General features: G+C 46.5%; 1 protein-coding gene across 17 annotated transcripts in view; it reads left to right on the top strand.

Moving 5' to 3' along the window:
• Nucleotides 1–12,158, top strand: part of IHO1 (interactor of HORMAD1 1) — an 86,993-nt gene that overhangs the window by 38,514 nt on the left and 36,321 nt on the right. Inside the window, exon 2 of one of the 17 annotated variants that reach the window (XM_053301513.1) lies at nucleotides 3,550–3,625. The exons of the other annotated variants lie outside the window; for them this stretch is intronic. Coding sequence (XP_053157488.1) covers nucleotides 3,550–3,625 — 76 coding nt within the window. The remainder of the gene's footprint in view (nucleotides 1–3,549; nucleotides 3,626–12,158) is intronic. 17 annotated transcript variants of the gene reach the window in all.

Raw genomic sequence — 12,158 nt, 5'->3', positions numbered from 1 at the left:
CCCCTATCCCCAGAGACCTCCACACCCTCGCCGGAGTCCTGTTCCTGCTCCTCCCCAAAGGAGTAGCAGCAGCAGCAGTAGTGGTTGACAGGGCTCTTCCTCACTACCTCCACCACCATGGCCGCTCATTCCCCTCAGGCCGCTGGCAGCCCTGGGCACGTCCCTTGCCTGCCTCCGCCAATGGCCTTGGCTGCCAATAGGTGCCTCCATGGCTGCTCATTCCCCTCAGGCTGCTGACAGGCTCGGGCCCCTTGCCCTTCCTTCTTTCTCTCTTCCCCTCCCTTCTTTTTCTCTCTCCTCCACTCACTCTTCCCTCCCCTCCCGTCTCTCTTTCTCTCTCTCCCTTCCTGAGTAAACAGATCTGGTTCATCTTTGTTTCCTATCTAATTCACACTATGCCAGCTTCCTTCTCATGAAGGGGCTTTTTCCTCCCTCACAACCCCTCTCTTTGCAGACCCCTGCCCACTATCCTTTTTTATATATAGATTCCTCTCCTCTACAATAAAGAACATCTTCTGACCAGTAACTGTTGCATTCCAACTGACCTTAACCATCAGAGGCTCCTCTTCCCTATCTGCATATGGAATCCCCACTGCCCAATCACCATGGTGCTTCTGCTTTCACAGGCTCCTCCTCCCTATCTGCATATGGAATCCCCACTGCCCAATCACCAGAGTGCTTCTGCTTGCGAATTCTCGCGAGAGCTGCCACGCACGGCATTAGCCACGGGTATGCCTTAGAGAATTATATAGATAGAAGATAGATGCTTCACACATTATGGCAGTTTTTTAGTGTGCAAAGTGGTTCACATATATTATTGGATGTAATCCTTGCTACAACCCTGTGTGAGATAAATAAGTATTACTATATTCATGTTTTAGCTGTAGAACTGAAACTGAAAGGGAGTAGTGCCACAGATCAAGTTCCCTTCTACCTGGAAGCATATTTCTATTAAGAAAGTCTGTTATCTCAACTTAAGAAATTTAGCTCCCTATGGCAGAATGAACGCTTTTGGAACTGGTTCTCCAAAAGAGAGTTCAGACAGAAAGTAAGATATGTGGATATGTCATTATTTTCTTTAAGATTTACAAAAAGCATATGAAGGGCAGTTCAAAATCATTGGCATTGACACTGATTGATTGATGCTGTCAAGTCAGTGTTGACTCTTAGCAACCACATAGATAGATTCTCTCCAGGATGATCTGTCTTCAACTTGGCCTTTAAGGTCTTTCAGTGGTGCAATAATTGCTGTTGTAATCGTGTCCATCCACCTTGCTGCTGGTCGTCTCTTCTCTTTCCTTCAACTTTCACCAGCACTATGGACTTCTCAAGGGACCTGCGTTTTTGCATAATGTGTCCGAAGTATGATAGTTTGAGCCTTGGCATTTGTGCCTCCAGTGAAAATTCTGGATCGATTTGTTCTATGATCCATTTGTTTGTTTTCCTGGCTGTCCATGGTATCCTCAAATGTCTTTTCCAGCACCAAAGTTCAAAAGCGTCAGTACTTTTTCTATATCGCTTCTTCAAAGTCCAGCTTTTGCATCCATAGAGTGTCATGGGAAAATCCACTGTCCGAACGATTCTAATCTTTGTAGGTATAGACACGTCACGGCATCTAAATATCCTTTCCAAGACCTTCATTGCAACCCTACCAAGTGCTCATCTGGGGCATATTTCTTGACTCCTGGATCCTTTATTGTTGACGGTCGATCCTAAAAGGCAGAAGCTATCCACCCATTCAGTGTCTTCATTATCAATTCTGAGGCTGCAGGGGCGTAACCACAATTGTGCAAATGAGTTCAAAGAACTCAGTCCACCAATGAAAATGGTCACTGAAGCCCCATGGTTCGGGCTCCAGAGGAGCCCAGATCGAACTCTCCCCTCTTACCCAGGCTGCCAAGAGCCCGAGTGAACTCTCTGTTTGTTATTTCAGGCAGTGCTGGCTGCCTAATAGGATATTTTCCCCTTTCTTTCCTTCAAGTAACATCACGAACCTGAGGGTAACTGGAGGAGGCCGCCAAGCGGGGCTGCAACCAGGCCACCATTCGTCTGGCTCCGCAGCTGTCAGGCTGGTTGTTGTACCCATTTACATAAATTTAGTCTTCCTTCCTTCCTTCCTTCCTTCCTTCCATTGTAGTCCCATTTTTTCACTGTGTTCCTTGACTTTCATTACTAGAGCTTGCAGATCACCCACATTCTCAGCTATCAGAGTGGTGTCATCAGCGTAGTGCAGGTTATTGATGTTTTTTCCTCCAACTTCAAAACCATGCTCATCTTCTTCCAATCCAGCTGCTCTCAGTATATGTTCAGCATATGAATTGAATAAAGAAGGAGAAAGTACACAGCCTTGTCTTACTACTTTGCCGATGTGGAACCAGTCTGTTTCACCATGTTCTGTCTGGACTGTGGCTTCCTATCCTGTGTATAGGTTTCTCATGAGAACAATTAGATGTTCTGGGACGCCCATTTTCCTAAGGATATTCCACAACTTGACATGGTCGACGCAACTGAAGCATTTTCTGTAGTCGAAAAAGCACATATTGACTTCTTTTTTGTATTCTCTGGCTTTCTCAATTATCCAGCATGCATAGGTAATGATGTCTCTTGTTCCCTGGCCTTTTCTGAAACCGGCTTGAACATCCGGCATTTCCTTTTCCACGTAGGGCTCTAATCTATGTTGGACTAATCTGAGCATTATTGACATACATACACGTTATTCCAAGGCAGTTTTACTTAAAGGGTTTGCATACAAACTGTTTTTGTAAACTGCTTAGAGCCTTTGGAATCAGGTGGTATATAAATTAATTAAACAATAAATAGATAAATAGATAAATAAATAAATAAATAAAATAAAGCAAAGGCTTGCTTTAAAGCAGATGCAATTCAAAAAAGACATCGCCAAAGTGGCTAGGAACAAACTTGGATCTTTCGTTTCTAGGAGATGCTCTCTGTGTATGCCACTGATAGTGATATTGGTTTGGGTCTGATTTCCCTCCTCCCCTTTCATGGCAAACTTGTTGATCAAATCTAAGTATTTTGCTACTGGTTTTGGCACACAGGTGTTGATCATCTCACCTTATTTTGACTTTTGTGGCCTAGCCACTGAAGGCTACAGATTCTCTACCCAGCTGCACACAGATAATCACTTGGTAATAGCTGTCTCAGCAAAAGTCTTGCTTTGTCATTCTGTGCAGGAAAAATAAGATATAACATGGTGTGCCTTTGGCCATACAAATATCAAGCAAACTCATAACATAATCGATACTTAACAGTAGCTTGCCTAAGGCTACCGGCGCGTCTTGCTGTGCAGCTCAGTCTCTTGGCTACTGACTACACTACACCGAACCTCCCCTTCACTTCTATGGTTCTATATTATTCATATACAATAAATGACAAAGATTACATAACTGAAAAAGTTTGGCTGAAATGATTCAGCAACATTGACTGTTACAGAAAAACAGCTGCATGTTATTTATAGAACATCCAATTAGCACTGAATCATGGTGAACACACAAGTTTTTGATTTGCCCACACATCTGTCTGTAACAGGAAGGAGTGTCCTCTGTCCCTGCCGAGAAGAAGGGAGAGGCATCCCTCTTTTTGACAAATGCTGCATAGTGCAAAGGTAATTGAATAATGGCTGTCTGCCAGGATATAAAGAAGAACTTTTATTTATTTTTATTTTTGGGGTGGGTGGGATCTTTCAATTGCTTTTGTTGAGAAGATCTCTCTCTATCCTGGTCAGTCTCCCTATACTGCCTAACTGCCCCTTTCTTAAGAGCTGAAGAAACTGATTCAAATAACTTCAGCTTTGGCTTTGAGCAATACAAGGGAAGATGGTTTGTTTTGAAATTATTGTCTTAATTCTATATTCACATGGAAACCTCACCCGCCCTTTTCTTTTTACAGAAGGGAAATGCTTGACTAACAAGCAGAAGGTTGCCAGTTTGAATACCCACTGGTACTATATGGAGCAGCAGCAATAGAGGAAGATGCTGAAAGGCATCATCTCATACTGCACTGGAGGAGGCAGTGGTAAACCCCTCCTGTATTCTACCAAAGAAAACCACACGGCTCTGTGGGCGCCAGGAGTCAAAATCGACTTGATGGCACACTTTACTTCCTGGAGCAGAATTATCACAGATCTGTTCCATGACTTGCAAACCTATCCACATTTCTAATTTTCAGATTTCCCATTTATTCTAGTTTATCTTTCTGCACTTCAGTTCATTGCATGATATGAATTTATCTAAATACTAATTAAAATAGAAGCGGGTCCTTAAACTTCATCATGGGGACTATTGTTCTGGTGTGCTTGTTCTTTGTAGGTCACCACATTTTCTTTTCTTATGGCCATTGCTGGGAGATTGCAAGAAACGCTTCTAAATTAAAATGCTGCATTGGTCCTCTTGGCCCACGATCCAACCAAGCTATCTGTGGGAGTAGGAGAACCATGCATACGACAATGATTTTCTTTCCTTGGACCAAACTACATGTTAAAAAGGAAAGGCTGTGCCTTCAAGTCGGTGTCGACTCCTGGTGACCACAGAGCCATGTGGGTAGAATACAGGAGGGGTTTACCATTGCCATCTCCTGCGCAGTATGAGATGATGCCTTTCAGCACCTTCCTATATCGCTGCTGACCAATAGGGATGTGCATGGAACCGACTGGCCCAGTTTGGACCAAAGCCGGAACGGCCTTGAACCCAACCAGGCCAGTTCGGTCTGGCACCCCCTTGAACCCCGCCCCCCCCCCCCGCAGTTCGGTTCAGTCCGGTGGGATTCACAAGCTGTAAATTCTTTTTAATTTTTTTTTAACCTTTTACTCCCCTTGGGGGACTTCCTGGAGGCAGTGGGGGGGGTGTCCGCAGAGGTTTCCCCTCCCCTGCCGGCCTTCAAAATGACTCCCTCACCCGGTTCAGGCGCTCTTCGGCCAGTTTTTGGCCTTCAGCCGGTGGCCCGCCATTATGCAGGCTGCATGCCTGGCTTCTGCATGGCCCAGGGAGGTTTGGAACAGGGTGGGTTTCGGTCCGACCCCGAACAGTCAAATTGAACTGGTTTGACCTGGAACAGGTTTGGGGTTGAACCTGTTTACACATCCCTACTGCCAGATATAGGAGTTTCCCATATTCTGGGAAACACACCAGCAGGGATTCGAACCAACAGCCTCCTGCTCTCTAGGCAGGCTGCTTCCTCACTGTGCCATTAGGTGGCTTAAAAAAAGAAACTGGAAGTGTGACTTTATTGTAAAAACAAAACATGGAGGGGTTAATGCTTTCCACCAGCCTGCCAACCCCCCCCCCCGTATTTATTTGTTGCAAATAGCTAGTTGAGGCTGGGCTTGTTTTTCATTAGGAAAATGGTGCAGGAGAAAAATATTAACCCCCATTCTCCACACACCATGGTCCATATCTGCATTGGGGTCCCTTGTGGCTGATTTTTCATAACAGAAGTTTATTTCCTCTGTTCAGCTTGTCTCTTAATGATGGCTTCAGCTTAAGATAATATGCATTTTAGCCCTTTGAGGTTTTCCATGGCAGGGCCTGAGTTGCTAGGCAAGCTGGGTTTCAGTATAAATATTAAATTTAAACTTGAGAAGTTAGTTGCTTTTTGGAAGCTTCAGAGAAACCTGTGGCTCTTCAGAACTTTCCTCTATTATTTTCAATGAGATCCCATGGATTACCTGAAGCTGCACCAAGGACCACCGCTGGTGATTCCCCAGACCACAGAAGGTACCCGTCTTGCAGCAGTGCTTCTATTGGCTTTGTAGGTCACTTTCTGGTAGGAGAGAGCAAGGCAAACAAGGCAGAGTTTGCCAAGATATTTCTAATCTTATTTGATATTTGTATATAGCGCCTGTCTCCATGGTGTCGGTATCTGACTTCTTGTGAACCTCTTGATGACAGGTTTCCTCCCACTCCCTGCAAGGAGACTTCCACAAGATGAATATAATGCAAGGAGAAAGCTCACTTCCTCAATTAGACTGTAGTAATAATTGCAACATTCTTGTAAAAGGTCAATATAGAGTAGTAGTAATTTTTCCCCACTTTGTGTTCCTAACAGCTGAAAATTAAACAGGACTTTATCTGTATTTCTGTGTGGCTACATAATCAAAAGTGATCAGACTCTTCCCTTATTTAATAATTGCTAAGACCAAATTAATCACTGTGGTGATTCTTTGTGATGTTGGTGACACAGCTCTGTCCCATAGCTCTCAGTGCTCATGCAATTTCATGCATCTTTTTCTTTTTTTAAAAAAGTTTTAAATTCTCGCAGTCCATGCTTCTGACCTCTTCTTCCTTCTGTACAACTGCCTGAGAGAGAATGTATATGTAGCAAACCCTTTTTTTAAAAGTGGCAGAGAGATGGGCCAACATCCTGACTAATGCTGCAGGTGTGCAGTGGAGCAATCCCACTTAACATAAGAACAGCCCTGCTGGATCAGGCCCAAGGACTATCTAGTCCAGCATCCTGTTTTACACAGTGGCCCTCCAAATGCCTCTGGGGAGCCCATAAGCAAGAGGTGATGGCATGCCCTCTCTCCTGCTTTTGCTCCCCTGCAACTGGTATTGAGAGGCATCTTGCCTCTGAGGCTGGAGATGGCCCACAGCCGCAAGACTAGTAGCTGTTGAAAGACCTGTCCTCCATGAATTTGTCTAAGCCCCTTTTAAAGTCATCCAAGCTAATGGCCATCACCACATCCCGTGTTAGAGAATTCCATAGATAAATTATGAGCTATGTGAAAAAGCATTTCCTTTTATTGGTCCTAAATTTCCTGACCTTCAGATTAATGGGATGACCCCTGATTCAAGTGCTGTGAGAGAGGGAGAAAAATTTATCCCTGTTCACTCTCTCCACACCATGCATAGTTTTATAGACCTCTATCATGTCTTCCCTTGGTCGCCTCCTTTCTAAAGCAAAGAGCCCCAAAGCCTAGCTTCATAAGGAAGCTGCTCCAGGCCCCTGATCATCTTGGTTGCCCTCTTCTGCACCTTTTCCAGTTCTACAATGTCCTTCTTAAGATACGGTGACTAGTACTCCAGCGTCTGCAGTACTCCAGATGTGGCCGCACCATAGATTTGTATAAGGGCATTAGAATTCTAGCATTGTTCTTTTCAATTCCCTTCCTAATGATCCCTAGCATGGAATTTGCCTTTTTTTACTGCTGCCCTCAATGAGGGCACTTTCAACGAGCTGTCCACTACAAGCCCAAGATCTCTCTCCTGGTCAGTCACTGACAGCTCAGATCCCATCAGCGTATATGTGAAGTTTGGGATTTTTGCCCCAGTTTACATCACTTTACACTTGTAAACATTGAACTGCATTTGCCAGTTTGTCCCCCACTCCCCCAGTTTGCAGAGATCTTTTTGGAGCTACTCGCAATCTGTTTTGGATCTCACTGCCCTAAATAGTTTACTGTCATCTTAATATGTGGCCACTTCACTGCTTACCCCAACTTGATCATTTATTACAAGTTAAAGAACATTGATACCAGTACTGATCCCTGGGGGACCCCACTCCTTACTATCCTCCATTTCAGCAGTGTGGGCACTCACTTGCGCATGGGGAACATTTTAACTGATCTCCCCTTCCCCAGAAGCACTCTATGCAACCAGCAGATATGTCTCTGAGGATCATGCCACCTTCAGGGACATGTTTTTGTTTTGCGCAGAGCACTTCTGGGGGAAGGGGAGATCAGTAAATATTCCCACATACACACCCACACGTGCAAGTGACTGTGCTGCTGAAATGGGAATGCATCTGCTGCACTCGAGGGCCATGCTAAAGAATCTGGGCCCCAGGCTGGGTGCTCTCCTCTATGCTTAGTGCAGTTGCCTCCGTGACTGCACTTTCTTTCCGGAAGAGGTCACGGAGGAGGTAGGTGGCTAATGGTAGTTGGGGCTCTGAGCAATTTATTGGAGGCTCATGCCCCATAGGCCACACCCTAATGACTCCCCTGTCTGTGTCCTTGGAGGACAGGTCTATAAATGGCTACTAGTGTGGTGGCTGTGGGCTACCTCCAGCCTCAGAGGCAAGATGCCTCTCAGGGGAGCAACAGCAAGAGAGAGCAAGAGAGAGAGCATGCCCTCACCTCTTGCCTGTGGGCTTCTTGGGGCATCTGGTGGGCCACTGTATGAAACAGGATGCTGGATTAGATGGGCCTTGAGCCTGATCCAGCAGGGCTCTTCTTATGCAATTTCTAGAGAGATACCTAGGTTAGTCTGTTGCAGCAAAAACAACAGTCTTGTGGCATAAGCACCAACACCTGTATTCTGATATAAGCTTTCATAGATTAGAGCCCTTCATTAGATGGCATGAAAAGTTATCCTCACTTGGCAGGTATATATGTACGTTTATATGGAAGGGAAAAAAATGTAAATCCAGTGGCCATGAAATGCATCCTGAAAATTGTAAATTGGGTAGGACAAGTGTCCTACCTAGCTTCAAGAGCTGTGCATTTTATTATTATTTATTATTATTAAAACATTTTTATACTGCCCAAAACTTATGTCTCTGGGCGGTTTACAACAAAATAAAAACAAAACATTTGTTAAGACCCAAATGGGGAGGGGGAACACACACACTACAACAATTAAAATTTTAAAATAATATTTTAAAACAGCATTAAAACCAATTAAAACAACAAAAGCCAGCGTGGTGTAGTGGTTAGAGTGCTGGACTAGGACCGGGGAGACCCAAGTTCAAATCCCCATTCAGCCATGAAACTAGCTGGGTGACTCTGGGTCAGTCACTTCTCTCTCAACCCAACCTACTTCGTAGGGTTGTTGTGAAAGAGAAACTCAAGTATGTAGTACACCGCTCTGGGCTCCTTGGAGGAAGAGCGGGATATAAATGTAAAAATAAAAATAAAAATAAATTAATTAAAAGCCTGGGTGAAGAGATGTGTTTTTAAAAACTTTTAAAAAGCTGTCAGAGATGGGGAGGCTCTTATTTCACTAGGGAGCGTATTCCAAAGCCCTGGGGCAGCAACGGAGAAGGCCCGTCCCTGAGTGGCCACCAGACGAGCTGGTGGCGGTTGCAGACGGACCTCTCCAGCAGATCTCAGTGGGCGGTGGGGTTCATACTGAAGAAGGTGTTCCCTTAAGTACTCAGGGCCCAAACTGTTTAGGGCTTTATATGTTATAACCAGCACCTTGTATTTTGCCCAGAAACATATCGGCACCCAGTGTAGCTCCTTCAATACAGGAGTTATATGGTCTCTCCGAGATGACCCAGAAACCAGCCTGGCTGCCACATTGTGGACCAGCTGTAGTTTCCGGACTACGTACAAGGGCAGCCCCACACAGAGCGCATTACAGTAATCCAGTCTGGAGGTTACCAGCAGATGTACCACTGTTTTGAGGTTGTTCACCTCAAGAAACAGACGCAGCTGCGTATCAGCCGAAGCTGATAGAAGGCACTTCTGGCCACCGCCTCAACCTGGGACACCAGGGAGAGGCTCAGATCCAGAAGGACCCCTAGACTGCGTACCTGTTCCTTCCAGGGAAGTGTGACCCCATCCAGAACAGGCAGATCAAAATAATCTCCCAAATTCCAACCCCGCACAATGAGTACCTCCATCTTAGCTGGATTCAGTCTCAGTTTGTTATCCCTCATCCAGCCCATCACCGACTCTAGTCCAGGCAGGCATTTAGGGAGATTATGCCCTCTCCCGATGATGCTGACATAGAGAAATAGATTTGGGTGTCATCAGCATACTGATAGCACCCTGCACCAAATCTCCTGATGATCTCTCCCAGTGGTTTCATGTAGATATTAAACAACAATGGAGACAATATGGAGCCCTGGGGAACACCATACAAAAGTTCAGATTTTGAAGAACAGCAGTCTCTAAGGGACATACTCTGGAACCTGCCCGAGAGGTAGGAGCGGAACCACTGCAAAGCAGTGCCTCCAACTCCCAACCCCCTCAGATGCTCCAGAAGGATACTATGGTTGATAGTATCAAAAGCCGCTGAGAGGTCCAAAAGGACCAACAGAGTCACACTTCCTCTGTCAATTGCCAATTCGAGATCACCCATCAGGCCGACCAAGGCAGTCTCCACCCCACAACCAGCCTGAAAGCCAATTTGAAATGGGTCAAGATAATCCGTTTCATCCAAGACTGCTGGAGCTGGGAGGCCACCACCCTCTCAATTGCCTTGCCCAGCCATGGAAGGTTGGAGACAGGCCTGTAGTTCAAGTCTGAGGGATCCAGGGTAGACTTCTTCTGAAGCGGTCTAATAATTGCCTCCTTAAGACAAGGAGGCATCCTACCTTCCCTCAGAGACGCGTTTATAATCTCTACAAGGCCCTCTACAACAACCCCCCTGCCAGATAATATAAGCCATGTCGGACAAGGGTCAAGAGAGCAGGTGGTAGGCCACACCATTCCAATCAGCTTGTCCACATCCTCAGGAGTTACAAACTGGAACTGATCCAACCTAATCACACAAGAGGAGTCGCTGGACACCTCCACATCAGACACTGAGGTAATTGTGGAGACAGAGTCTAGGTTGGCCCGAATATGAGAGATTTTCCCCACAAAGAATTTATTAAACACATCACAGCGGGTAATCAATGGTTCCAGATTCTGATTCAAGGGAGGAGGGGCACTCACTAGCCCTCTCACAACCCTGGACAACTCCGCCGGACATGAACTTGCGGATGCAATACAGGCTGAAAAGAATCGCTTCTTTGCCGCACGTATTGCCTGAGCATAGGTCTTCAAATGAGCTCTATGTTGCAGTCTGTCGGATTCAAGCCGAGTCTTTCTCCACTTGCGCTCCAGTCGTCTACCTCGCTGCTTCAGCCCCCGTAATTCTTCCATATACTAAGGGGCCGATTTTAAAGCAGGTTGGAGAGGACGCTTAGGAGCAATCATGTCTACTGCCCCAGTGAGTTTTCTGTTCCAATTCTCCACCAGGGCATCAACAGGATCACCAGCAGAGCCAACACTAAATCCCTCCAAGGCTTCTTGAAATCCTATTGGATCCAATAACCTTCTCGGGCGGATCATCCTAATAGGTCCCTCGCCCCTGTGAAGGTGGGAAGCGATTGTGAGTCCAACCTTAACCAGATGGTGGTCCGTCCATGACAATGGGGAAATCACAGGATTCCCCACCCACGGAACACCATTCTGATCAGAGTGAAAGACCAAATCAAGCATGTGACCAGCAATGTCCGTTGGCCCCGAGACCACTTGAGACAGGCCCATAGTCGACATGGCCGCTATGAACTCCCGAGCCGCCCCGGACAAATTGGTCCCAAAGTGAACATTGAAGTCCCCACCACCACAAGCCTGGGGGACTCCAACACCAAGTCCGAGACCAAGTCCGTCAGCTCAGTTAGGGACTCCACTGAGCGATCGGTACACCAACAGAAGTCCCAGTCTATCCCTGGTCCCCAGACTTAAGTACACACATTCGATATGGTCCGACACTCTAACAGGGATCCTGGTAAGGGAAAGGTTATTCTTATAGACCATAGCCACTCCACCTCCCTGCCCACGGTCCCTCACCCGCTCCTCAGCAGAGTAGCCTTGAGGAAGAAGTTGGGACCACACTGGGCCCTCAGCCTCCCCCAGCCAGGTCTCTGTAATACATACCATGTCGGCACCTTCATCCAAAATCAAATCATGGATGGTTTCTGATTTGTTCTGGACTGACCTGGCATTACAGAGGAGCAAGGTGAGGTTCCAAGGATGATCGGCACTGCTCCCCAAGGTCAAAGAGCTGGCAGGACAGCCGGAAGGGGAAACAGCTATTAGATTTCCAAGTCCCCTTCCCCTATAACAGCCCACTGACCTGCCAATGTTACTTCTTCTTTTCCCCACCACGACCGGAATGGCCGCCCCACAGTCAGTGGACACGCCCCCTGTCTCCCCATCTCCAGTTAAGCCCAGACATATTCTAAGATTGTCTCACCCAGGACAAATTAAAACAGAAGCTCCACTATTAAATGCACCCCCCCCATACAAATACCTAGGCCAAGAGACCTGGCCCTGGCCCTCGCTGTCCCACGAAGTGGCTCCCCCAAAGGGGCAACCCCGCTGGTGGCAGGCCCACCGCCACTGGCAGAAGCCTATATAGGCCTGAGCAGGCAGCTCTAGGCAGATGGAATGCAGCAAACTGCCAAGTCACCCTCCTCCCTGGCCC

The sequence above is a fragment of the Hemicordylus capensis genome, chromosome 2 (assembly GCF_027244095.1).
Source record: "Hemicordylus capensis ecotype Gifberg chromosome 2, rHemCap1.1.pri, whole genome shotgun sequence".
NCBI classification, from domain to species: Eukaryota; Metazoa; Chordata; class Lepidosauria; order Squamata; family Cordylidae; genus Hemicordylus; species Hemicordylus capensis.
Note: the sequence above shows the minus strand (reverse complement) of the source record. Positions and strands in the feature narration are given on the sequence as shown.